Below are 27,867 nucleotides of genomic sequence, written 5' to 3'. Positions count from 1 at the left end.
CAGAAATCCCACGGAAAAGACAGAATCAAATGTTGTAAGCTGAAAAGCCTCCACTCCAGCCAGTGTTTCAAATCTGGTTGTGTGGTTAGAGGGGAGTAGGTAAAATGAGGGCAGGGAAACTTTTATACTCTGGTGTGTGGTTTCTGGAAAGCCCAGAGTGGAATGTTTGCTGAGGGTGACCTATTTGGAACGACACCAGCGACTTTTGAAATCCTGTTTTCTGGATTTCACTCAGATGCACATGGAAATCCAAGTCTGGAGGAGGAGCCAGGGCTCGGATGAAGGATTGCCTTCTTCCTGGCACGAGGTTCTCTCGCCGGAACCGGACACCCGCGTATCAGGACCCTTTAGGGCAAAGACTGTTCGTCACGCCTTTGGAAATCATCCAGCAGGTTTCTTCCCACTAAGGGGCTGCATGGGTTTGAGAAAGGCCCCAGGGGCTCCTCTATTTAATTGGAGAAGTAAAAGATGGGATGGCGTGTTCATCCAAAAGCATCTCTCTCTGTTTTTTTTTTTTGCATCTGTTACCGGACAAACATAGCCCTGAATTAAGTCTTCACTTCAACTGTATTCTGGAAATAGTTGATGTGCAGAACAGAGGAAGACAAGGGCTGCTCGAAACACTGTCCCTCCTGCTGGCCAGGGCCAGAGTCGGCTTTCCATGGGCAGAGGAGGGGACGTGTGCTTATGTATCCCAGCTCAGATTCCTCCGGGAAGCTTTGCACAGACTGGGTTGGAAACTGTCCTCAAGTAAGACACTTCTAGAAAAGACTACTTTCTTCTCCCATTTCCTGACATGTATTTCTTCACGTTTATTAAAAATCTGGGTTAAAGATGTGAAGTCCACCAGAACATCTGTGGCAAGTCCTAAGGAGTGACCAAAATGAGCAAATACTGAAGCAGGGGAAAATTCCACTTGGCCCAAGGATTTGGGCAACGGTTGCTGTGTTCACACTGCCCAAGTGAACTGGGGGCAGAGGTGAAGGGGCATAATCCACTGGTGAATCTGGAAATGTCTGATCAGAGACTGTGACCTCATCTCTTTCATGAGGGCAAAGCTGCTTCCGCCCCTCCCCACCCCCCAAATTCCCATGAACTCAGACCAGATTTGTCAGGTGACCCAGCAAATCTGGTCACAGAGCCTGACCAATCCCAGCAGCTATTTGGGGGAGCAGGAAAGCAGAGGGGACCCCCCCTCACACGATTTAAGGGTCTCCTGAAGCCCTCTCTGGCTCAGTCTCACCCTCTCTTCCCTGCCCTGGAGCCCACACGTTTCACTTTGGTTGGGGCCCCGGGTTCCTGCCAGTGTGAGTGTTGAGTAGTGGCAAAGCGCCTCCATCAGCCTTGGGCCAACTCTGTGGATCAGATAAGCTCCAGGGTGGGAAGAGAGAGTGTCAGGAATAGGCTGGGCCAGTGGGGGCACCGCCTGAGTGACGGCCTGAGTAGGGACAGCAGGGCAGGAGGCCACTGCTCTCCAAGCACCCAGGGAGCTGAGGTGGGGAGAGGGCAGGAGAGGGTCAGGGCACAGATCGGGGAGTGAACAGAGGCCACAGGTGAACTTCCCTGGCCACATGCTGGTGCTTCAGAGGTCGTCAGTGTGGACAACTCCCAAGGCACCAGGAGTTACATTTTCCAGGTTACCCAGCATCTGCCAACCTGTACTTGATCTTCACTTTGGATTTAAGGCCAAAGAAGTGGCTGGAGCCCTCCTGAAAGCCATGACTATATGCCTGGAGTGTACTTTGGCATTAGTCAAGGAGAGCCCTGTCGGCTCCCAGGGAAGAGCATTGCTTCCCTGTGAGTCGAAGTCTGTGGTTGAGCCCTGCTCTGTCTGCTACCTGCTGTGTGCCAGGGCCAAGGTCTCTGAGTGTCAGTTTAGGTCAATCTAGTTTATTGAGCACTTACTTATGTGCCAGGCCCAGGAAGAGGTACAGTGAGTCCACAGATGAGTGGGCTGCTGCCTTTTCTATTCCATTATTTATAAAATATGATAGGCATCAAATAATAATGTAGCAAGCAATGCTCCATCAACTAAACAGCCAACAGAAACGTTAGGACTTTTCACCGTAATGGACCTAAGTGGGCTTTTCTATTTAGTTCTCCGAGGTGTGAACAAGTATTCTATTAAAATATAACTGATATTAGTGGTCATTTCTCTTATACATTTTACATATGTTTTCATGTGTGTCATGTGTCATGCCTGGGAACTCAAGGAAGTTGCATGGGGTGGCTTGTATAATAGCCACATTTTCTAGTTTTTGGATTTGATGCTTTGACATCTGAGGCCTTGCTGACAGTGGACTGACCCTCCCCGGGCTAGCCAATTCCTAAAGATGGCAAACAGCTCACCTCTGGCATACCTTTTATAGGCAAACCAAGCAACCTGGAGTCCCCACCCCAGCCACCTCCTCCTTCAGGCCCTCACACTCTGAGTCCCTGTCCCCTGCCCTAATCAACCCAGGGCAGGCACCAGGTAACTAGGGGCAGCCCCTACATCCCAGAGTCCACTGAACTTACTCAGACTCGCCAATCCTAAGCCTGCCTACCCTCCCTTGCCCATGTTTCCTCCTGCTTCCTCTGCCTCCTGACCGATGCTGGTGCTTCCTGTGTCTCCTGTTTCTAGGGATCTGTGAGGACAAACCTCTCCTTTCATGATCATCATTTCCATGCCTGTGTTTTACCATGTTTGATTAAAACAGATCTCAGGTGCCCTTAAGACAGCTTGGGACATGGTGCAGGGCATCTGATGGGCCCAGGTACAGACATCATGTACCAACAGAACGCCGGGAGGCAAGAGTGGGCCTGTGCTCTGTGTCTGCAGGTTTCATTTCGACACAGATGTGTGCGAGGCAGCAAGGCATCGGGGTGGAGGGTGAGGGTTCCCGGCCGGAGGGTCTGGGTATGAATGTGGACCCCGGACTTCCCACCTGTACCTGTTAGATGCAACCCTCTTATGTATCAATTTCCTCTCTGGAAAGATGGGATGATGCCAATGGCACTACCTCATCAGGCTGCTGTGAGGATTAAATGAGATGATCAATGCAGAGACTGAGCCCAGGGCCTGGTACTTAGAAAACACTCCTAAGGCGAGCTATTTTTATTATCTTCTTGCTCAGTGTTGATTGACAAGTAATTCCATGACGTCAAATTTGAATTATTTCTTCTCTTTTTTTTTTTTTTTTTGAGACAGGGTCTTGCTCTGTCACCCAGGCTAGAGTGCAGTGGTGTCATCATAGCTCACTGCAGCCTTGAACTCCTGGGCTCAAGCAATTCTCTTGCCTCAGCCTCCCAAGTAGGAATTACTTCTTATATTATATTAAACATATCTTATAGGTCAAAAGTGGTTGAATGTTGGAAATTTCATAGGGTTTAATGTTAGAAATTAATTTGCCTCTGACATTTTTTGCTGTCTATTTTAATCCAAGGTAGAATTATATTTCATGTGTTCTACAGTAACATTTGGGAACCCTGGCCTCAAGAAAGCCCCTCTAACTTTCGTTTATACAACAGGCTCTGGAGAGATACTCTGCACTCTTGGTTTTAAATTTTCCACTTTCAATGCTGTATGTTTATAGCAGTAACAGCTTCAAAAAAAAAAAAAAATCACACATAGCTTCCACATAATCTTTCAGGCAAACAAACACCATCTCAACCTGAGTGAAAATAAAGCCTTGCTAGTTAAAGAAATCCCAGGTATTCAGAATGACGCCTGCCTATTTCCTTGAAACTCTTCAAGGTGTGATAAATTACAGGATGCTTTGACAGGATGCTTCAAAGTGATATTCAGCAACATCTTAACAAGAATCGTGGAAATGTAAATTCACAAAGGACACAATTGCCGCCAGCCAATCACAGCTTGGTTCCTTTAAGTGTATACACTGTTGTCATGGGGACATGGGGAAGCAGCATCCCATAATCCCTACAGTCTTGGCACTCTGGGGGTTAGAGTGTCTTTGCCCTTTGCCCTCTGTGTGCATGTGGCTACTTAGGATGTGTTGCTATCCCAGCAGCTGCCATTATGGCCAAAGCACATGCATTTAAAGACAACTGTGGTAAAACATATAACATAAAGCTTATCATCTTAATCCTTTTTAAGTGTACAGTTCAGTGGCGTTGAGAACATGCACACCATTGTGCAACCATCATCACCATCCATCTCCAGGACTCCTTCCAGCTTGCAAAACTGAAGCTCCATACTGATTAAACAAAACTCCCTGTTTCCTCCTCCCCAGCCCCTGGCAACCACCATTCTACTTTCTGTCTCCATGAATTTGACTACTCTAGGTAGTAGTCAAATTCACTTATAAGTGGAATCATGCAATATTTGTCCTTTTGTGACTGGCTTATTTCACTTAGCATAATGTCCTCAAAGTTCTTCCATGTTGTGGCATGTGTCAGAACTTCCTTTCTTTTTACGGCTGAATAATATTCCAATGCATGTATATACCACAATTTCTTTATCCATTCATCCACTGATGGGAACTTGGGTTGCTTCCACCTTTTGGCTATTGTGAATAATGTTGCTATGAACATTGGTGCACAAATATCTCTTGAAGTCCTTGCTTTCCTTCTTTTGAGTATATGCCCAGAAGTGGAACTGCTGGATCATACGGTCCTTCTATTAAGTTATTAAATATGAAATGTCCGATTTCCTTAAGTACTTACTGTTTTACAGTTGATATCTCTGACACCTCACTTTGACACTTCTAAGTTTTATTTTTATTGTGAAGGTACATCCTCATTCTTTCAAATGCATATTTTGGCTTGGGATTTTCCTTCAAAAAAATTTTTAGAGCAATTTTTGTGAAACCATGGATAAGTCAAAAATTCGTGTTATTTTCGAATATGAGTTCGCTGTAGAACCAATGCAGCACAGACAGCTCAAAATATCAATGAAATGTTTGGGAAGGTTGTGGCTAATGAATGCACAGTATGTCAATGGTTTGAGAAGTTCTGTTCTGATGATTTTAATCTTGAAAATAAGCCACATGGGTGACCTGAGACCAAGGTGGATAATGAGCTGAAAGCTGTAGTGGAAGCGAATCCATCTCAACCTACGCGTGAATTAGCAGCAAGGTTTGACGTCACTATTCCAACAATATTGGACTGTTTGAAACAAATGGGCAAGGTACAGAAGCTGGATAGATGGTTTCTGGATGAATTCAACGAGAGTCAGAAGAGAAATCATCTTGAAGCTTGCCTTTCTTTGCTGTCATGACATAAAGGCAAATCATTTCTACACGGTATTGTTACATGTGATGAAAAATAGATTCTTTTTGACAATCGCAAGTGTTTGGCACAATGGTCGGATAAAGATGAAGTGCCGAAACACAGTCCAAAACTGAATATTCATCAAAAAAAGCCAATGTTGTCTATTTGGTGGTCCAGCACTGGTATTATCCACTACAGCTCTATGAAACCTGGTCAATGGATGACAGCAGATGTCTACTGTAGCCAACTGGATGAAATGGTGAGGATGCTTGCGATTAAGCAACCAAGACTGGTCAATAGGACAGGCCAATCCTCTTGCAAGACAATGCTCAACCACATGTTGCACAAACAATGCTGACACTATTCAAACTACAGCAGCTGGACTTGGAAACTCTCTGTTATCCGCTGTATTCACCAGACCTTGCACCAGCCAACTACCACTTCTTCCAGGCTTTGGACCACTTCATGCAAGGAAAAATACTAAATTCTCAACAAGCTGTGGAAAATGCCTTTCGCAATTTCATTGCCACTCACCCTCCAAGCTTCTTTGCTGCTGGCATAAACAAGCTACCATTAAGATGGCAAAACTGTCAATAGTTTAGGCGCATACTTTGATTAATTGTACTGCTTCTTGTTTGAGATAAAATAAACTACACTTTTGACTCAAAATCGGACATTTCCTATTTAATTTTTTGAGGAACCAGCACATGCATTTTAAGCAGATCTTAAATCACTACTTATATTAACTAGATGAGGTTGTCTGGAAGGAGTGCCACTAAATGTGCTATGGAATGGTATTTGGTATCACATTAGGACAAAGCTGCTCAAAGTCCATGAGCCCCTGGAACCAGAACCCCGCAGTCCTTTCCGGCTGCACATTCCTGGGCCCCACCATCACTCAGATCTCCTGAACTAGAATCTTTAGGGCAAGGCCTGACAATGTGCATTTTAACAATTTGCCCCACCCAAAGGGCCACTGCACTAGGGCTGGCATGATGTTGGGTTTTCTACGAGGTGCCTCTTGGATCAGTTTCCTTAATTGAGTAGCCAAACAAGCCACCATTCACCTCTCTGCATGGTTCATCTCATGAAGTCTGGGCAAGCCTTTCAGATGAGTAGGAGGAGGCATGGTTAGGCCTTGGCTTCATCTTGCTTTGCTCAGATTTAGCGGCTCACTTGGGAATGTAGACCTTCCACCACTTCTAACCACCCAGACACTTTAAGCTCTGGATGGGTTGGTTCCCAGGAGGGCCTGTAAGTTGGCCATGGAGCCCACCATCCAGGCAGAACCCTGGACACTGGATCTGAAAATCACTCTGGTAGGATCACGCTGTTTAGCATCTAGCTAGAGCCCTTTAAACCAAGCATATATATTTATGTAAGTAACATACAACTAAGGGATCATCGGAGGTTGAACAGAAAATTCTGGTTCGCCTAAGCATTAGAACTTGGGGCCATTACTCTGGCTGGTTCTAAGGAAACTCTGGGACTAGTCTGACTGGGTAACAGATGCACCAGGGGCCAGAGTTAAACAACAGTAACTAACGCGGCAGAAGTTAGTGCTGTCATCGTCTTCTCCCTGAGTCTCCCCCTCATTTCTGCAGCTCATCTTTCTGTTTTTGTTTCTTTTGGTATTTTTCTCTTTTCCTCTCCTTTCCCCCATTCCCTGCCAACACTTTCTTCTATTTTTTCCCATCTGCTGCTTTATGAGATGCTAGCTGTTTCAAAGTGATTTGTTTGGTGTTGAGTTTTGAGAAGCACAGCAAACCAAACGCAGGCCTCCTGTGCTTAGCCCATAATGAATTTCTGGCATCAGGTCTGCATCCCCATTTTGCATGGGTCAAAAGTGAAAATGAGTGTTTAAGTCTAATTCAGAGTCCATGTCTCTGCAGCCAGAGTTTGGGCAATCTGGTATCTGGGTAATTTCAGAAAATACGACTTTACCGCTTGGCTTACCCTGCTTGATAATTCATCCAATGCAGACTGCTGGCTCATCGTAAAATGGCCCCTTTACTGTGCATTAGGGCACAGTGAGCAGAAGAGCCATGAACCAGATCTATTAAAACTGGCTCATAGCAGTGCCGTAAAGAGGAGGACAGAAATGCAGAAAGTAAGGTTAGGGATCTTCCAGTAACAATGAAGGCCTGTTTGGTGGAGTGTGTAGGCTGAGCCTGTTCCTTATTAACTGTAAGTTGTTTCTCACAGTACAGAATTATTTCATCAGCCTGAAGATAAATAAATGAATAACATGTATTTCAGTGGGGCTGTGTGTGTGTGCACTGGCAAAAACAGGTGTGGGAGTGTGTTCTTCTCAAACAGGAGAGAACACGGACAAGCACAAAAACGTGTCTTGGGAACAGGAAAACCCAAATGCAAACATGCTCTCATTCTCCCCCCACCTCCCCTGGTGATTCTTATGCCCCCATGTGCACGTTTGCAGGATAAAACTGTCGCAATTATACGACAATTAAAACTTACCATTGTTGTAACAGCGAAAATTTCCTACGAATTTTATGTATTCATAAGTTGGAAATTCCTTTGGGTTCAAGCTGCCTCTGAGAAGATGGCAATAAAACTCTAAATCGTTGTCAGCTGGGCCGTTAAAGGAAGAAGAGGAGAGAGAGGGAACATGAGCATGACACAGACTCTAGACTAAACAAGTAGCGTCTTGGTGAACACTCCTACTTATGGGATTTCGTCTACACATGGCCAGGCTGGTTCTCTCATTATGACTGACTTTCAGACCCAGTTTATAACCTTTGCAGCACGGGGCTTTCTGTCCGTAGTTCATAGATATTTTGCATTCCATACTTGGACCCAATTAGTCTTAATTTGCTCACAGATGTCTGTGGTTGGTGATGTCGGCATTGATTAGTTCCGGTTGTTTTCATATGGTATATTAAAATAAAGCTGCTCGTATAGAGCTGCTCCCTTTAATTTAATCTTTTTGCTTTGCTTTGAAGTAAAATCAGATGTACGACGGGACAAGTTATTCATGGAAAATGGACTAAGGCCTGAACAAACGCAAGCATCTTTGCAACCTCATACAATTGCATGTGCCACTTCATGAAGGGACACATGGTTCAGTGGCCTTCTATCCAGGTTGCCAAATATTTTGCTAAAAAATTTAAAATTCCATAAAAAATACAAATGTACATAAATAACTAGATGATAGCGTCAGGAGGACAGACCTTGGATTTTTGATCCAATTATTCAGTTAATTTTTTGATACTATATAAATTTAGCATTATAGTGTCCTCCAAAATAAGCAGATCGTTCACTGATTTTTGTACTATTTATTATTAAAAGACTCTTATATAAAAAGAATCTCTTGTCATACACGTAAAACAAATTATTATTCTCAAGCTCCGTGCTTTCAAATTTTGCACATAAAAGCTAAATGTCTTACATATTCCAAATTCCGGTTTTAGCTTTAAACTTAAAATATACCTCTAAGGATCTTGGAAATGTTCTGAGTCATGAGGAAAATTATTCTTAAAATTAGTTCTCCCTTCTTAATTCATTCTAACCTCCTTTCAAAAGCAAAACTCTCATCTTGAAGTAAAGTCGCACTTACATTTTAAGTATTCAGGGGAGGGGGAATCCGTCACAAGCATGTGGGAAGAAAGCATTTTATAAACTTCTGAATGTTCTTGTTCTGGAAGGAAATTTAACAAATTCTGATCCATGACATCTGACTGAAAAAGATAATAAAGAACAAAGGCACACACCCTCAACGAAGAGGAAAAACAAATGCAAAAGCCAAAACTGAACGTTCATGACAACTCAGAGCTGGTTTCTGACATAGGAAGTTCTGAGCTGATTTTCTGTGAGATTCTCAATTTGTCACTCTGTAATCTTGAACTGTCATCTATAAGGTTTTACTCACTCAGAGGCATATGTGCTCTTGTGCATGGGCCCAGGAAAGGGCTAAGAGTTACATCAGACAGACTTGAGGAGCCTAATATGCCGATGTCCTGCACTCTGGCTGGGGCGCATGTGCCACAGGCAGCCCCAGCGCGAGGCCACCCACTCACTCACATGGCCCGGAAGAGTGCCTGGGTCCCTTCCTGACCGTTAGGCCAGCAGAGGGCCACCAGTCTACTTCTTAAAGGCCTCTAATTTTGATGGAGTTGCACTTTTTTTCTGAGTACCTGGGCACTGTGGATACAAAATACACTTAAGGTAGAGTGGAGACAGAGCACTGCCCTATCAAACCGGCTGTGATGACGGAAATGGCCTGGAATCCGCACTGTCCATCACAGGAGCCACTGGCCACATGGCAACCGAGCACTTGAAATGTGGCTAATGGGAACGAGGAACTGAATTTTTAATTTAATTTTAATTGAAATTTAAATAGCTACCTGTGGCTAGTGGCTACCATCCTCACAGTGGAGAGAGGAGACAGGCCTCTCTCTTCCTCAGTTTCCCTCAATAAACTCATCCACCCCCACAGCTTGGAACACTATCTGTGCACACTCTTCAGTTTGCAAATCCAGCCGACTCTCTCTCCAGACTCAACCTTCCAACTGCCACTCAGATGCCCCCTGGGGAGCACAGATGCACACACGCCCCCAAGGTCAGCGTTCTATCCCACCCATGCCAGCTCCAGCCCGCGTGTTCTCACCTCCATAGACGGTATCGCCAACGGGTCACCTGCCTACAACAGACACAGGTGGCATCTTGGCCCCTCACCTCCCTCCACACCCAATGTCCAAGTGCTGCCTGTCTCTCCCCTCTCACACTGTCTCCACTCCATTCACTGCCACTTCTCCGGCTTCTACCCTGGTCTAGGCCTCTCTCTCGCCTGGGGAATGGTTTGGCCGAACTGGCTGCCCACGTCCACTCTGGTCCCTGTGCCATTTGTTCTCTACGAGCAGCCAGGCGGAGCCTCATATCAGATCAAGTCACACCTTGCTCACACCTGTCCCTTGGCTTCTAGCTGCTCTGAGGACAACGCCTAAACTTCTCAACACACTTTAAAGCCTCTGCACACCTGGCCCCCACCTCCCCTCTGCTCCCAGCACTTCTGTAACCGTTAGAACTTTCTTTTCTCCAGTTTGCCAGGTTTGCTCCTCCCTGTGGGCCCTCACCTGGGCTGTTCTGTCAGGCTGGAATATTCTGCACCCTCCCCTCGTGTTCAGCTAACCCCTGTGCATTCTTCAGGTCTCTGCTCTGCAGTCGCTTCCTCTGAGAAAGCACCAAGCAACAGCCCTCCCCCACTGCTGATTTAATGGTCTCCCTGCTGGGCCATCAGCATGTGGCCTCCAGGGCAGGCAGGTGAGCCCCAGGGCCTAGGTAGACAGCAGGCTCCACCCCCTCCAAGCTGTGGTTTCCTCAACTGCCCAGTGAGGAAGTTGTGAGGGTTAAAGGAGCTCATTTGCCCACACTGCTGACGACATAGCACATGGCAGACAGTGAATCAATGCTAGGTGTGATGAGGAACCGGATGACCATTTACAGAATGACGACAAGGCAACGACACCGCAGCAATGTAGTTTTCCCACTCACTTACATGCTGACTTGTGCATCTGCCTTCCCTGCTGCAACAGGGGCTGCAGGAGAGCAGGGGTCGGCCCCAGGGGGACTGCCTTGTTCACGGTACCCCTGACATCCAGAATGGCACGGCCAGCACTATGGGAGAAGCTAACACAGCTGCCCAGAGAACCCTGAGGCGGTGTGCTGACACCAAAATGATGCAGTAGGGGGGTCTCCCAGGGAATGGTTCCCAGAGGGAGGAAACCTAGAGCAGGAGTCTGGGGACAAGGTGGTGTGTGCTGGGCAGTCAGCGTGGGCGGGCGCTCCAGGCAGGACACAGCACACACGAAGGCGAGCAGGTGGGGCTGTGGCAGCACTGCAGGCAGGGACCGGGAGGGCGAGAGGTCCTGGGAGAGGAGGCTGCAAAGCGAAGTAGGGTCCAGATCACAAAGAACCCAAAGGAGGTAGCACTGCATCCTGTGTGCATGGAGGAGCCCCCAGGGTCCTTGAGAAAGGGAGGGGCAGGGCTGTGCCTGTATCTTAAAGAGCTCCTGCTACGGTCTGAAGGGGGGAGCACAGAAGCCACGCTAGAGCTGGAGAGAGTCTCTGGTCCTTTAGGGAGACCAAGGCCCTGACAACCTTCCTGAGACAGGGGACAGGGATGGAGAGGGGTAGACACAGCCCAGAGCAATTCCTCAACAACGTGGTCCAACATTCAGTGAGGGCCACTATGTGCTGGCTGCTGTGATACGCCGGGAAGCAGCACAGCAGAGCCCGCAGCGCCCTCCCCTCCTGCAGTCAGCATGCTCGGGGCTGAGGATGCTGGACACTGTTTGGTGGCCGAATGCAGGACAGGAGGAGAGGAAGGAAGGGCTCAGCAGGGCTCCGGGGCCCTGGCTTGGATGTACCAGTCTTTATCTTTCTGGACGAAAACTCAACCAACACCCTCACCAGCCTATGTGAGCGTTTCTCATGCCGGATTTCTCCAAGTTTCTTCTGATGTGTTTGATTTTATTTTAAGCCCATTCCCTCTAGTTTTTTAAGAAGATGACTAATGCTCACAGATGACAGTACTCTTTCTTCTTAAAGATATTTCAGATCCTTGAAAATGATAACTTAAGTCACTCTGTGTGTTTTCTTGGAGAGCTCTGTGTGAAGCCACCTCCCCCGTGGTGGGTGTGGCGGAGGGCAAGGCTGGGCGGCCACCTGGCCTGGTTGCTGGCGTGGGAGAGCCTTGGGACTATGGGGGCGCCTCCAGCTGCAGGCTCTGCAGAGAATAAAGATGGGCGCTGGCCGGAGGTGGGGAGAGGTAGGTACAGTATATGGGAGGTTGTGAGGATGATGAGTTAGTGCATGAGGCGGCTCAAGACTGCCCTGGGCTCTTGTAGGTATGTGCTATTACATTACTATTACGTTGTTTCCATGTGTTGAAAACCGACACGAACTATAATAATTTGAAAATTTAAACCCTTATGCTTATGGGAGAGAAGAGTACATCTGCAGTTGAGCTGTCCCTTGAATGAGCTGAGCTCTGTTTATTAAAATAACAGCAAGTACGGAGACAAGGTAGGGACCCTGCCATCTGTGGCCATCTTCACAGCTGAGTCACATCACCAGGAACATCACTCACCTGTCAGAGGTGGGAGGTTCTCTCTCCCCAACTTACTGATGGGGTCTCGGCTGCTTTCTCAGGGCACTGGCCCTGTTCTGACCATCACTGCAAATGCCTGTCCTCGATTCCAAATTGCACCTCCCCACGTTCCCCCTGAGGAGCCTAGACACTGGGGATCATCTGAAACTGCCATGGGACATGGGAAGGCATTTTCCTCCCTCCCTGGAACCAGTGCCACCCGTTCAATTGTACCCAGCGAAGCTAAGTGAGCCTGGACTAAAGGCACATGCCCAGCTGGCTGGGCTGGAAGTGGGCTGGGTGGACACTATGCCCAGGATGTCCCGGCACATCTGCCTGGAGATCTGTGTGCCCCCAGCTAGAAGAGGTGGTGGACAGAGCCCTGGAGAAGCCTTACCTTAAGGAGAGAAAAGAATGGGCTGAGGAAGGTCGTCAGGGCCTTGGTTTCCCTAAAGGACCAGGCAGATTCTGCTTAGATTCAAATCAAACTGACGGCCACACAGCAAAGCTTTCAGAAGGCAGTATAGAAAACAGCTTTGACTTTGGAATAGTGAAGAATTAATTAAGATATAAAAAAGTGCCAGCTATAAAGAAAGAATCTCTCTGTTCATCAACATGCCCTAAGGGGAGGGGAAAAGCAAGCCACAAAGTGAGAGAAGATATTTGCAACACATTTACCTGTGGTAAAAGGCCTAACATTAAGGTTCTAAGTTATGTACTGCCTGGGTGGCATCTGGTAAAATCGGGAGAGCCTCGAAAGGCCTGGCTTCAAGTTCCCTTCCCAGACAGCCCCGTGGGTAAGTCCCCCAGCCAAGCAACCCTCCTTATCAGGGGGACCAGCCACAGTTCCCACTCACCCCTGAGGAGCGAGTTTCTGCCTGTGGAATTATTCCAGCAAGCCCATCCCATGCTCCCCACCCTCTGACACTACTAAGCCTGCCCCCCACAGCCCCGTGGTTTACTCCGTTCCCAAGGGCAGCTCTGTGCGGCCCCGTGGGGTGTGCAGCATCCTCCCGCCTGGGCTGCGAGTGTATGCGACTAATAAACTGTTGTTGATCTCATCTGTCCAGTGCAGGGTGCTGAGTGTTTGGACATCCCGACTACCCTAGGGTGGGGTGAATAAGAGGCGATTAAAACCATACCTGACAGACGACTCGTGTCCGGCTCATGGAAAGAACGCCTGCTAATCATCACAAGAAAAAATCCCAGACAATCCCATAGGAGGGTGTCAACATACCTAAACAGGCACTTCCCAAAAGAGGAGATCCAAATGGCTGACAAACATATGAACAGACACTCGGTATCATGAGTCACTGAGAGAAAAGCAAATTCAAACTCCACGAGACACCTTCACACGCCACACTGACAGAAACCAGGAGTCTGACAATACCAAGTTCTGCTGACACAGCCCCTGGAACTCTCCACTCTGCTGGTGGAGGGTAAATGGGTACCAGCACCCTGGGAGCAGTCTGGTGGCATCTAGTCAAGGCGAAGGTGTGGCCTCCCCATGAGCCAGCAATTGACTCAGTTCTCCTTCACAGAAGCACTTCCCAAGGGCTCCAGACTGGGATGGATGCAGGAATTACAGCACATTCCTACAACAGATACTAGCTGGCAGTGACAGTGAGCCCACGGCAGCAACACCTGACACCTGACAGTGGGAGGTGGATGCTCTCACAAACAACGCTGAACAAAAGGAGAAGTCACGAGAGTCCATTCTCTACGATTCCATTTCCATAAAGTTAACAGAAGGACATGAAATTGTAGTTTAGTGGTGAATTCAAAGTTGGTAAAACTCCAAAGGAAAACAAGCAAACTACGATCTTAAAAGTCAGGAAAACGATTGTCTCTCGGTGGATGGTGGGGGCATGCAGAGACAGGCGTGGACAGGAGCTCCTGTGGTCCCGGTCACGGGCTATTTCTTATCCTCAGTGACAGCTACATGTGTGTTCATGCTCCATCGTTAATTTAAATACTGAACGTATGTTTTATATACACATCTGTATATATAAACTCCAAGCTGCAGCCACACCTGCCGGGGCTCTGCCCTGACCCAGGGCCCCCTCTCACAAAATGGCCTGGATCAAGTGGGCTCTTCCAGCAGGTGAGGGCAGGGTGGATGTTTCCTGAAAAGTATGTCTCAGGGCCTTGGCCTTGCTGCCACGTTTTATGGTGACGTACGACAGAGGCTCAGTCTTGTCTTTTCTGTGACCTATTCTCTCTGCTGTGCCCCCTGCCTCGGGAACTTGATCCTATATTCCACCCTGATTTTATACTTTCTTCTCACTGGAGCTTTTACCTGGAGAACCAGCATAAAATGAATTTTTTTTTTTTGCCTATAGACTTTTCCAATTTTATGAATGCTTGTGCCTTAGATCATTTTCTTTTGGGGAAGTTGGGTTATCCATGCCCATATTTCTCCCGAGGCACTCCCCACCCCTGCCAAGCTGTTTGCAGTTGCTCTCAATATAGCAGCCCCGTTTATGAAGTCAGTTCCTCGTTCAGTGAACATTTAGGCACACGGTGCCGTGCCCAGGACTGGGATACGATGTCTGCCTTCAGAGCTTATCAGGGTCCAGCTCGCTGGGCAAATATTGCATTTATCAACAAATCAGAAATTTAACCCAGAAGGTAACAAAACCAAACCAAACCAAAGTCCAAACAGGAAACACAGATTATGCCTACTTTGGTCTCTCATTCGGTTCTGCTCAGCCATATACTCCTTCCCAATTCTGTCCACGGCGAGACTCACTTCCCTTGGGTCTCTCCTGAAGGGGTTTTATTCCAGAAGCTCCCGCTGGCCCTTGGCTTTCCCACCTTGCTCACGTTTCTTCTTTGACTGCCTGTGTTCTTTCTAGACACCGAGGAAGGTCAAAATGTGCTGGTGTCACCACTAACTGAAAAGTCTTGACTTTATCTTAAAATCACTTTCTGTTTTGAGCTATTTTCTTCTCTCTTTTCTCTGCCAAACTGGTAAAGAAAGTTCTAGGATGTTTCATCAGGAAATTGCTGTACAAAAATCTATCACGCGAGCTTCTGTCACGTCTGAGATGCTGGTAGTGTGAAGGAAACAGAGAGAGACTCTAAGCCCAACAGTCTGAGGAGTGGGAAGGAATTCTGGCTGCTCTCATCCTCCCCTCACCCATGGGCCTCCAGTCCCCAGCCACACAAGGGACCGAGGGACTGGACCCCTGGCATGCCAGCCTGTGCTGGGTGCGACACCGGCAGGGGTGCCCCTGCTGGGGCCCATGGCCTCCTGTCCCCTGTGTCCTGGCTGGCCGTGCCTCCCCTCGGTGGCCACGTCTTCCACGAAGCCTGAGCACTGCCTTTCAGTTCCTCATTCTCTCCCTTCCTGACCGCCACGCCCTGAGAACATTCACCTGCACTTTGTCCTGTACAGAATCCTCAGCAGAGATAAAGCACCAAGCTCTGGAACCAAAGTGCCTGAGTGCCAATCCCAGCTCTGCACTGGCTGGCTGTGGACCCCCCTCTGTGCCTCGGTTTTGTCGCCTGTGAACCGGGGTGACTAGTTCAAGGTACTTCGTGGCCTTGATAAGGAAAGGAGAGCAAACGTGATACGGCCCTCGCACGTCAGCAACTCTGAATGGTGCCTAGGACATAGCAAGTGTCCAGTAAGCGTCAGAGGCTCACAGTTTAACGGGGGAAATCTCTCAACAAAATCGCAAACCCTGACGGAAAGACAGCCTCACACGGGCCTTTTGAAATGCTGCGTCATCTGTGGACAAAACCTGGGCTCCTGCGAGGAATAAGTACGAATCCAAGTGAACGAGAGCAAAAGCAGAATTCCTAAATGATGACCCAAATCCTTGGCACCAGAAAGGCAGCAGAGCGGCGTGGTGACCAGGCTGGGTTCTGCAGCCAGCTGAGCCTGGGTTAAGCCCTGCCCTGTGTCCCACTGGCTGGGCCCCTGGGCTTTCTTGCGGCGAAGTCGAAGCAGAAGACGTGTGCGCCTCCCAGACTGTCTGCTCTGCTCAGCCCGCTGTCTGCTGGCCGCACCAGGAAGTTTCCATCCTCAGCCACCCTTGCCCACCCACTTGCAAAGGGCCATCCTGGTAAAAACTGGGTAATGAAAGCTTAAAAGTAAATTTCAGTTAAATTTGGGGACTGCCCATCCCGAGCGTGGGTCTGTATATAGATACTTAATAAGCATTCAAATGGGTCTAGTGTTGATAAATTAGAATCGGGGTCATTTTTGGCTCTTTCAGAGTTAGAAAATAATTTATAAAAGTGGCCTGAAATTGCTCCATAATTTCAAGTCAGAAGAATTCCCCTCTTACTTTCTAAGTCCCGTCTGCCACGTACAGCAACTGGGTCATCAGATAATTACAAGAGCACAAAGCAGAACAGCGCAAATCCTGTTTACCCAAACAGCTCTGGCTCCCAGGTCATCAAGCAGGCCACGTGTGGTCTCTTCTGGTCAGTGACGATCGCTGCCGAGCCCTTTGCATTCAGTACAAAACACAAGCTCCCTCCAGAGAAGTACCCCCTGTCCTCTCTGTCCTCAGCCACCCTCCGGGCTGATGAGGGGGTCACTTCCGGATTCATCGCGTCAGCCTCCTCACCATCCTCCTGGCCTGAGACGAACATCAAGGCACAGCTGCACCCTCAGCCTTTTTCAGGTGAGGTGAGAATGAGCCTCTGCCCACACAATCAAGAGGAGAGGGAACCCCCCAAATCTGGCGCACCCCGGTTTCAGGAAAGGGGCTGGAACACAAAGGTGAGACAGACAGGGTTAGATTATAGCATAATGGGACAGCACCTGCCTAGCAAAGTCACAAATGCTTTTCTGGGCTACGACACAGTGAACACAAAGGAAAATGTGGGCGGCTACTGCGAGCATTATTTACAGAAATGATGGGATGAGGGGTGGCTTCCAAGGAAAAGTGTGACTCAGGACGATGTGCAGCCCCGGGCCATCAGCAGAGCTCCACTCATTACACGAGGCAGTTGGAAGCTGCCTTCGGAGCGAGGCCACGCTGCTCTCCGGGCAGGTGCAGCTAAGGAGAGGGAACCATGGTCCTCCAGTGACATCCTGGTCCAAGATGTCCCATGTAGGAACCCAGGGCAAGCTGTTACCCTCCTTGTCACATAAACTGGCTGCCCCCCCCACCGATGGGCAGGGGTGGCGAGTAGTGGCAGAGGGTTTAGCTGGACTTGTTGAGAAGTTGGAGAAGAGAGGACACTTTGTCATTATCTGTCACATGTACTGCTTCGGTGAGGCTGTCATCCAAGGTCACGTTCTGTAGGAATGCACAATGGTGGGGCAGGAAAGGGAAGCCTGGCCCGTGAGGAAGCCTCAAAGGTGGGTCCTCCACCGGCCAGGTGCAGGTCTGTGAGTCATTTCATCCTGATCCGGGGGTTATCAGAGAGCCAGCAAGGCTCGTGTAGAGAGAAGGCAGGAGAACGAAGGAAGGAGAAAGGAAGGAAGAGGGAGGAGGGAGTGAGTGGGGAGGGACATGTGTTAGGGCCTGCGAGCATGCTGCAGCCACCTGCCTCCAAGCCTCTGCTGCACACGCCTGGACAGCAGAGCTGACCCTGTCCTCCCAGCCTGCCCAGGCCCGCCTCACTCCCCCAGGCCTTCCAAGACATCGGCCCGACAATGTCTTCCCGGAGCATTTCAACCCCCCTTACCACCACTGCCACAACCTACTTGCAATCTCAGGCATGTCCCCAGTGGGTTCCAAAACAGGACAGAGTCATCTGCTACCCATTCCTTGATCAGCTCTCAGTTGAGCCAGGACATTTATCAGCCTCTGTGAAAGCTCTGAGCTCTGCCAGCTGTGCTGTGACTCTTGTCTGTCCCCATTTCTGACAGGGGATAAGAACCTGTACCCACATTCCCTAGTCCAGGCCTGGCCTTGCTGAGATCACAGTGCCTCGCTTATTCCAGAATGACACATGCCTGCACCTGCCCTTCACCTGCCCCTGGGGCCCCGACCTCGGCCTGGTCCTGTCCTCACCTCTCCACAGATCCCCTTCTCACACACAGCCCGAATGCCTGCACCTCTGGTCTGAGATCTAAACGCTTCTCAACCAAAAGATGATAACATGTACCCGCATGGCCATCGGCGCAGACACTCACCGGTAAATGCCCAAGGAGAGGCGTGATACTGTCAGAAACATAGATGATGCTGCCGTCTGTTGTCACTGCGATAATGAAGCCATCTAATGCCTGTGGAAAACGCAACATTTGAAAGCTCCTTAGCAATGCTTTCATGGAGGAGCATGTTACCGAAATAAAGGATGATATTTTATGACACTGGCTTTGTTTTGTAATCCTCGGAATATTTCCACGGATAACCTCCCAGCGCTTTTCTGCCCTACACTGAAGACAGTTTCTTACAGAGAATTTGTTTAGCCCAGGAAAAGTGTTTGCAAAAGCACCACAGGCGCAGTGAAAATGGACCTATTGGTAACACAAAATAAAATTTAGCCATGGAAATTCCCTAAGGAGGTTTAGTGATAAGCACACTATTGTGCTGAATTAGAAAGACCACCATTGAAAACCATTAGCAATATTGTATGGTCCCCATCGCCCCTACTCTTGTTACCACTTTGAGTCCACGGTGAACGGTTAACAAAAGATAGCAGACCTAACAGAGGCATTAAAAACAGAAAGTGCGCTTGTCGGCCAAGGTAGACCTCTGCCTACATTCATTGCCACAGGAGAAATACTGGTTGAAGGAACTGTTTGTAAAGAACATTCACATTATTCCACAGGGACGAGTGGGTGTGCAGGGTTGTGTAACTCAACTGGATCCATGAGCATTTCAGAATGTCTGAAAAATTCATTCATTTGAAGGTATCTACTGAGTGCCTATGATATGCTAGGCACACTGTCCTGGGTGCTGGAGATGTAACAAGTTTGAGGTGGGCAATGTTTTCTTACGAAGTGAATACTTTGGCTGTTTTTAGATTCCTTACTGAGATTTATTTTTGTGCGGATGCTTGTGATGCTTTCATAAGATGCATCTGAAATTGATTTCTAAAATTCAGACTATGTAATTCAGCAGAGAATCGGGTCACACTGGCAACTGGCTATCTGGGGTGCACCGATGAGATGGAAAAGAGTAAAAACAACGCCTGCCTCAGCAGAAAACAAGTCATTGAATAATAAGCTCTGGTGGATTTTCACTGCAAACTTGTCACTGCGTTTTACTGAGAATATCTTTAAAATACTATCTTCCCCAAAGCTGGGAATTTTTCTGCTTTGGGGGAATAAAAAGGTGAAATATGTGCTTAGAAGGCTCTGGAAACCTTTTGTATGCACTCAACCAGACGCTGCCAGGGTGTTACTGGGAATCTGCCCCACCAGAAGGCATTTATGGTTCAAGTTGGGACGGTGCGGCTACATCCATAGCAGCAGGAACCAGACAGAGGCCACTAACAGTGCATGAAGGGCACCTTTACAACATGCCAAAGTGCAAAAGAGTTCTTTTCACCAGGAAAATTAACACTAGGCTCATTTATTATCTTACACTTATGTATGGCAGGATTTCAGGCTGAAAAATCTATTACAGCACATTTCTTAAATAGAATCTCATCCTTTTGGATTACATAAGCGGTTCTTGATTGGGGACAATTTTGGCAATGTCTGGAAACATTTTTGTTGTCACTACTGGAGTGGGTGGTGCTGGCATCTAGTGGGTGGAGGCCAGGGATGCTGTGAAACATCCTATAACGCACAGGACAGTCCCCACAACAAAGAAGTTACCAGGTCCCAAATGTCAATAGTGTAAGGTTGAGAAATTCTGCGTTAGGTTAATGAGTTATAGTGAACAAAGGAGTATATCCCAGTAACTGGTATTTCTTTCCCATCTAAATATTTTTCTAAATCGTTTTTTAAATCATCTTTGCGGCCCTCCTGGAGGTGAATTTTTTTAAGGGGTGAGGGCACTGCTGATGACGTCACCTGGACCTTTCTGGAAAAAGCAGACTGGAAGGCTGGGAAAAATAGGCCTTCCTGCACAGCGAGCCATGCCCCTCTTGAATTTGTAAAGTAAAGCGAGTGGGTGTTAAAGAGCTGAAGGTATTTATAGACGGAAGATAACTTTCATCAGCTCATTGGCATTTCCATCAAACGTACAAGAACTGCAGTGAGTCACTGCTTTAAGGAAGCTCGCTGTGGTTTTGGAAGTCCCACCAGCAGCGCTGCAGAGTGATTCCACGGCAAGCGACTGCAAAGCGATGTGCCCCTATCCACAGAAAGGTAATTCTGACAGGGATGTTTCCAAAGGTGTCATAATGGTCCAGAATTTTATACCCGACACACAGCAGAGGGAAATGAAACCTCCTCTTTTTATCTGCCAGTTCCTGAATCTGATGGAACATTTCTTGTGTTCTCTGGGACAACCTCTGGGCTAAAAGATTGCTGTAGCTTTTCTGAATAAAATTCAGAAATTCCACAACCTTCCTAATCCCCAGTCAACACGAGCTTTCCCTCCTTTTGAGTCCCCTTGTTGAAATGCTTATAGCCACAGTCAGGCCTGCAATCAGGCCTGATTTGAAACTTCACAGCTATGTGAGTCCTCCTGGAATCTGGTCTTGGCCTTTGTGAGAGAAGAGGGAAGATGGAGGGATCACACGCAGAGGGCACTGGCAGTTCCCTGGGGGGCGTGATGGGTTCTCTCCTGGGCTCTGTCATTATTTAAAAGAAGGAACATCCCGGCCACCAAGACATGGTCCCTGGATTCCTCGTGTTCTCCGAGATGGCTCCGAAAATAGGACAGGGATGTGCAGCTGGAGAGGGACCCACACCATGGAGAAGCTGCACCATGGGCAATGATGACATCATCCTGGGAGGACCCTCCCCACCCCCAACGCTAGGGCTCAGGCCATCAGAGAAGGGACCGCAAGGAGCTCCAGCTGCTCCACACCAGTGTGTGTCTGCTGACGAGCAACAGGCTGGTAGAGGAGCCTAACATAGTCAGAGATAAACCAGAAGTACTAGCTGGTGGGTTTCCCAGACTACTCAGAGCTGCAGTGCACTCAGAAGGCTGCTGCTTGTGAGGCCTGATTTCAGATCCAATCCATTCATCTAGCAGGACTTCCTTTTCATCTGCTTCATGGAGTCTACACTGGAGCAGGGGAAAGGGCATAAAGACCATCTGTGGAAATCTAAAAGGCTAGAAATTCCAGTCTCCTGAATCTTAGTTCTGCCTTCTAGCCCCTAAATGTACCCATTTTTAACTTTATAAAAGCCTTATTTCCTCTAGTACTTTTGATACTTTGAAACTCACTAGGGAAAAAAAAAAGCATTGTGCTACAGGCTCTTAAAAAAAGGCTGATGCTATAGGGTTATGTGTTTTAACTACTTTTCCATAAGAATTAAAAGATAAATTGATTTATGTAAAGTAGCATAATGATGCATTAATTCAACATTATATTTCACTAGCTGCTTTAAATTTAACATACTTAAAAATGCATTGCTTCTGCAGAAAGTTCTGTATTTTCTTTAAATATAGTTCACATGTAGATTTAAGTATCTTTCATCTTATGCAAATGTTCATTAATGCGTTTATATTTCATAATATTTGGACGTCTTCATTCTGGCATTTTCTTACTCTAGTACTTTCTGTTTTCCGCATAGTTAATCTATGTAAATTGGAGTTTACATCACTCTTATATAGGCACATAAGATGAGATAGAGAAAGATTTAGCCCAAGAAGCCACTCTCTGAACTCCCTGCCGGGAACCATGGTCCATGGCCGGCGTCTAACTCCCTTTTGCTGAACTTGGCTGTCCCAGTTCTCCTCTTTCTGGTCAAGGGCCCAGTTCCTCTGCCCGCCCCTCTGCCATATCCATACACATCCAGCCTTATCCCCAGGTCAGAAGTCAGAGCAGATGTTCTGTCGAGACTTATCCTCATCTGTACTGAGGAATTTCACCCATAGATAGATACACGATATTGAGGAAGGCCACTCATTCAGAACAGCCAGGTTTTCACAAATATATCCCTGCAGACAAATGTGGGCACCTAACCCAGAGGGAGAAACATGAGCATCTTACTCGGCACAGAAAGGCTGGTCAGGGAGGTACAGGATCACTAGTAGGGTTGACAGCCACATGCCATGTTGATGTAATATGAGCTCAAGGTAAAAGCATAACTTTAAAAGAAGACTCTTATTTTCAAAATGTGTTTCTACTAACGGAAAAAAATATAATCATTGTGTTCTAAAGACGAGACTCTCTGTGTCGAATACCAGTGCAGGCTGACGTAATTTCCCTTCCCTCTTTCCCCTCTCTCTAGCTACCTACAACCTGCCCCCTGCCAGCTCCCCGGCTAGGTGCCCTCTGGTTATGAGACCCTGGGGGGGGGGGGGGCGCCTGCAGTCGCTATGGTGGTAGCTCACGGCCACATTCGATTCTGGGATTCTTGCATACATCGCCCAACTCAGTGGCACAACGTAAGTGACAGCAGGCATCACCGCAGGAGGGCATCTGTTTCAGGACCAGGTCTTTCCAGGGTCAAGAACAGTTGTTTCCTTTGGGCACAGGGACTTATCTGGAAAAAGCAGCTACATTCTAACTGGCAACTCATTAAGCTAATTTGAAAGTATATTTCACCTCCAACATCAGCTGGGTGAATTCTTCATTACTGAGGAATGAAGGCTTCCAGTCTTGCTGAATGTCACAGATTTCCGTTTGTGCTGAGACTTCTAAAAAAGAAAGACACAAATAAGCTTTTATAGTCCACGGCACCTAGAAATTGGGATTAACAAATGAAGCACATATAACTTCTGTGTAATTTTGTATTACTCTCTGCGCAGTTGAATTTATGAAACCAACCTAAGGAAGTATGTCACCCTGATTTTCCAGGGACTGGGAACTTTGGGTTCATGGACTTAAAATCCTTCTGATGTTCTCACGCCCCTTTAATGAGGCTTTGGGGAAGAGAGTACCCCACCCTCTGCATGGGTGTAGTGCCTGCCATTTGCAGGTGGCACAATGCTCTTGGATTTCTACATCACAAACCCCGTCGTCAGCAGTTGGAATTAGGTAGCTACCACCTAGCAAAGCAGCAGGAACAAAGACTGGGATTGTGGGACGCTTCATAAGCTGCTTCATCACAGTCAAGGTGAAACAAAACACTTCAGAGACCTGGGATTTTCACCTTAGGCTTGTGGTAAATAACCACTGTGTTATGCAGAATGTTCCATATTTTCCAGCATTTCCATTACTGAAGTATAATGTGCTATCCTAATACACATTACTTAGTTGCTTTTAAGGCAAGAACTTACTCTTCGAAAAACTTTTTTGGGTTAATCTATAGTTTACCTGTCTCACGTAACCACTTTGTACCGAAGATATTATTCACGTTTGTAAATTCAAATATTCGTTGGCCTACACAGGACTTCTTAAATATTCTAGTTCTTCTGCACTTTTGAAAGAATGTTTTGTTCTATTATTAAATTATCTGATAAGGTTATCGCAGTTAGCTCAAATGCGATATCAAATATATTTGTTTTTCCTTCAGTTTATCCTCCATCTTAAACCAACATTTTGCTCTACTTTATGTAGTAAGAGATTTCTTTAGGGATTACTTTCTTGGTGCTAGGAAAAATGTAAGAACATAAGACTTATGCCTCAGAAAATAAAACTAACCTGTTTAACAACTTCCTGGACAATGCAGAATTTTCAGGCAGATAACTTTACACCAGGAGAAAGATGCAAGGCTCTCTCCTTTGCTCCTGTGTTTTTTGTAATCTCTCTTACATGGAGCACGGGGAATGAATGCTGCCATTTGAATGAATGCAGTGGTTACTCAGGCACAAAGGATGTGAAGAGCTAAGTTACACACATGTGAATCTGTAAACCTTTACTAATTCTATGACCCAACGTCCTCGGCAATGCTCAGCTCTACTGGGAAGGTTTCTTCCTTCAAGATGTCAGAAAGAACAAGTTGCTGCTGCTGCTGTTATACAATTGGATTCTTGTCTTTGTGATTTTAAAGGAGCACAAAAGAGCTGCTAGGAGCTTTTGGTAACACAGGAAGAAAGCCAGGAGAGGAAACCGTGCCAGCAATCAGGCAGACCACACCACTGGAGAGGGTGCTCGAGGGAGGTTCAGCGTGTGGGCTCACCGCACAGTGCTGGGCGCCATGATGCACGTGGTGAAATGCATCATGGGAAGCAGAGGCAGGGCGCCACGCACAGATCTTGGCCAGAGAGCCAAGTTCTGCTGTGCTGGCCCAGGTGAGGGAGAGAGGGTGAAGCTCCCAGTTCTTCAAACAAATGGTGCCACAGTACGACCCCCTAAGAAAACAGATGGACCAAGGATGTGCTAATATATTAACCCCGTTAAGGTCCTCTTCTTCTCCCCACAAAGTACACTCATCTGTAAGACTCTTTTGACCACTATGATCAAACTGTGGATTAATTCTCCAGGAGAGGAGTCTTTATGGCAGCCCAAATTTCATTTAGATAGAGGTCCATTCAACTTAACGGTGAAGGAAAATGAAAGACCTGTTCCTTTTACATAAGTCATTTTTAGATCATTTTTCCATATGGCTGGATATTTTTTCAATACCAACATACTAACTAAAGTTAGATAAGATGTCTCAAAGCGAGGAAAAAGGATTACACTGGGAAGTAATATTTAGTGCTGTAACCATCTCTCCACTGGTATTTGCTGCGATCAATGTCATAAGGTACAAGTGACAGGGCAGGATTAGCAAAGAGGGATGGTCAAAGTGATTTCTAAATTTTGAGGAAAGCAAAACCACCTGGGAGCCATTTTTGCAGGAAGCTATTGCAATCACCAGCCAAACCCCAAAATGCTACTCTGGTATAACTTGCAGCTGTGCCCTAGAGTGCTCAACTCTGGTATGTCCGAACAGGGAGCAGTACATCTTTGGGCTGTGTGTGGTGAAAGAAAAGTCTGGAAATTGGGGTAGAAACTACTGCAGGGCTGGGTAAATATCACCCTGTCCAATAGGGACCTCTCTCCTTGTGCTGCAGGCCTCCCACCCCACTCCCCATCCATGCAGGCAGACACATTAAAGAGGCATAAATGAGAAATGGGATTTGATGCTGGGAGAAGATTTCATTAAATCAGCTCGAGACTCACCCAGGAAGAGGATAACATGTAGGGCAGCCTGGCTGTGCAGAACTAACATTTAGGTGGATGTGGATAAGGATGCTCAATATGCCCTGCTATCTATATAATTTAGAGGTTCCTCTCTTATAATAGATACTGTTAACACACAATTTTGCTACAAAGACACGCGGTCAGATTCTCATTTTGATTTGGACTACTGCAAAGAGAACAAGTGTGCAACCCAGGATTAAGATTTATTTCCCAAGCTGAGAAAATAACAATGCTTGGAAGATTACTGAGGAAAGAGCTAAATAACTATAACGACGACTTGGACCTGATCATCTTTCCTTATTTATCATGTGGTCTCCTTTTAGCATGAAGGCAGAAGCGTGTCTAAATCCATAGTTCCTAATCCTGGCTGCACACTGGAGTCCCCTGCGGAGCTTTAAAAATACTGATGCCTGGGCCTTACCGAGCAGTCACGTGGTAAAGGCTCTCTGGCTCTCACCACAAAAAGCCCTGCTCTGCAGCACCTGTCTGTTTCTACTGTGTATATACTCTTATCATGGCTGATTTCAAGCTACCAACTTGATGTCAGCTGGCTTACAGAAGTCCTGAAAATTTAACAGGCCTCTCTTGAAAGCTGCTGTGAGTTGGTTCCAGCACACCACTGGGGTCCCAACCCCAGAGATTCTGAGGTACTGGTCTATGAGGTGTTAACCAGTTACATGTATTTTTACAAAGCTCCTCAGGTGATTCTAGTGGGCAGCCAAGGTTGGGAACCAGTAGTCTAAACGGACACACTCATGGACAGCTATGGTGCAGCCATGACATAAATATCTACGAGCCCCGTGAAGCATGTCTTGAGGAGAAGCAGCACAGTGTAATGTCAAAAATTTGAGTTCTGGAGACAGGTAGCTGGGTTTAGATGCCACATCTTCCTGGCTGTCTGACTTGGGTGAGTGACGTAAACTTGTGTGCCTCAGTTGCCTCATCTGTGCAATGGCACTAGCTCAAAGTGCTGCTGTGAAGCTTAGAGCAGAGCACGTGGAACAATGCACGGCTCGTGGTGAGCCCTGAGTAAATGGTGATCGTAATTATTCCCTATTTTGTTGCAGATGCCTGCAGAGGCCATGTCCATTATGACTGTAAGTAAAGGAAGGTGGTTGTTTGGTCTTTGCTTTAATTCAAATTTTGGTCCAAGCAACCACTCTATTTCTCCATAAAGTCTGCCATGGAACTGCTGCTTTCTTTGGAATATGGAATCACAGAGATGAGTGAGATCCCGGTGTGATCCCGGTTGTGTTTGAGCGGGTTGTGGGGAGTAGGCCTTCATCTTATGAAAAAGGCAAGATGAGACAGGCACTCCCGGTGTTTGGAGGCTGCATTTCTGCTGACTGATCCTTTCCAGGGCCCAGATTTGACAATTCTGTAATTCCACAGCAGACAGAGCCCAGCATAAATGTCACACTGATGAACTTGATCCCGGCTGGCCTACTTAACAGCTGTCCTGCTTCTCAGTGGCACTGACCTAGTTTGAGTAATTTGCACAAAATATCTTGGCAATCAAACCAACCTGCTATTTCACTTGGATAAATCATTATTTAGGAAATAAAACCATTCTGATTAAATTATTGGGGTGATCAAATACTGCCGTAACACTTTATTCCAATCCTGCTTGATTGGTCTTCCCTGACTTTTAACGAAAGCAATTAGCATGTTCTTTACTCTTCCCTTGGGCAGCTTTGGGAAAAAAAATAGGAGGATATATCATTACTGTCACATTTTTAATAGGCGTATACGATTATCAAAGAAATAATAAAAGAATAAGAAGTATAACGAAACTTTCAGATGTTCCAGCCGCACCCTTTTCCATGAAATCATCTTGTCTAGGAAGATGTTCAGTGGAAGAAAAGCACCCCCATAAGCACAGAACTGTAATTATTTCCTCACTAGTTCTGACATTTCTGACTTTATTATGTTTGGTGTCATGGTTAAAGAAAAGATTCTGCTCTTCCTGCTTGTTAATAGATCCTTAGCCCTCTTAACTGTTCTCTGCATTTTTGTACCATCCTGGGTGATTAGCAGGATAGGTGTGATTATCACCAAGAGGTAAAAAGGCTTTTAGGAGAGTAAAAGGGAGAGAGTGGCTTGAGAAAGACACGTGTTCAAGGATGGATTTGAGTGGTAAGTTCCTGTGGTGGAATACTATATACCAGTGAAGAGGAACTAGCCATAGCGCCAGGAGAATGTGGATGGATCTCACAGACACCATGGGCCTAATAGTGATTCCATCTGATGAGGTTCCCACAGGCGAGACCAGCCTATGGGGCTGGAAGTCAGAATAGGTTACCTCTGGAGACAGCACAGGTAGGTAGGAAGAGACATCTACTGGGAAAGCTTCTATTTCTTGAGCTGGGTGTTGGCTCCCCAGCTGAGTTCACTTTGTTATAATTAATTCAATCATACAGCTATGATGTGTGTATTTT

At 46.9% G+C, this 27,867-nt stretch overlaps 1 protein-coding gene across 1 annotated transcript in view; it reads right to left on the bottom strand.

Moving 5' to 3' along the window:
• The window catches only part of NPAS2 (neuronal PAS domain protein 2), a 109,537-nt gene that overhangs the window by 34,588 nt on the left and 47,082 nt on the right, over positions 1-27,867 (bottom strand). The window contains exons 4-7 of the mRNA XM_069494407.1: positions 22,907-22,998; positions 18,423-18,512; positions 8,789-8,909; positions 7,690-7,803 (exon numbers count right to left, since the gene is read on the bottom strand). Of these exons, the coding sequence (XP_069350508.1) occupies positions 7,690-7,803; positions 8,789-8,909; positions 18,423-18,512; positions 22,907-22,998 (417 nt within the window). The remainder of the gene's footprint in view (positions 1-7,689; positions 7,804-8,788; positions 8,910-18,422; positions 18,513-22,906; positions 22,999-27,867) is intronic.

Source organism: Eulemur rufifrons, chromosome 19 (genome assembly GCF_041146395.1).
Source record: "Eulemur rufifrons isolate Redbay chromosome 19, OSU_ERuf_1, whole genome shotgun sequence".
Lineage (NCBI taxonomy): Eukaryota > Metazoa > Chordata > Mammalia > Primates > Lemuridae > Eulemur > Eulemur rufifrons.
This window is presented reverse-complemented; position numbering and strand designations above follow the sequence as displayed.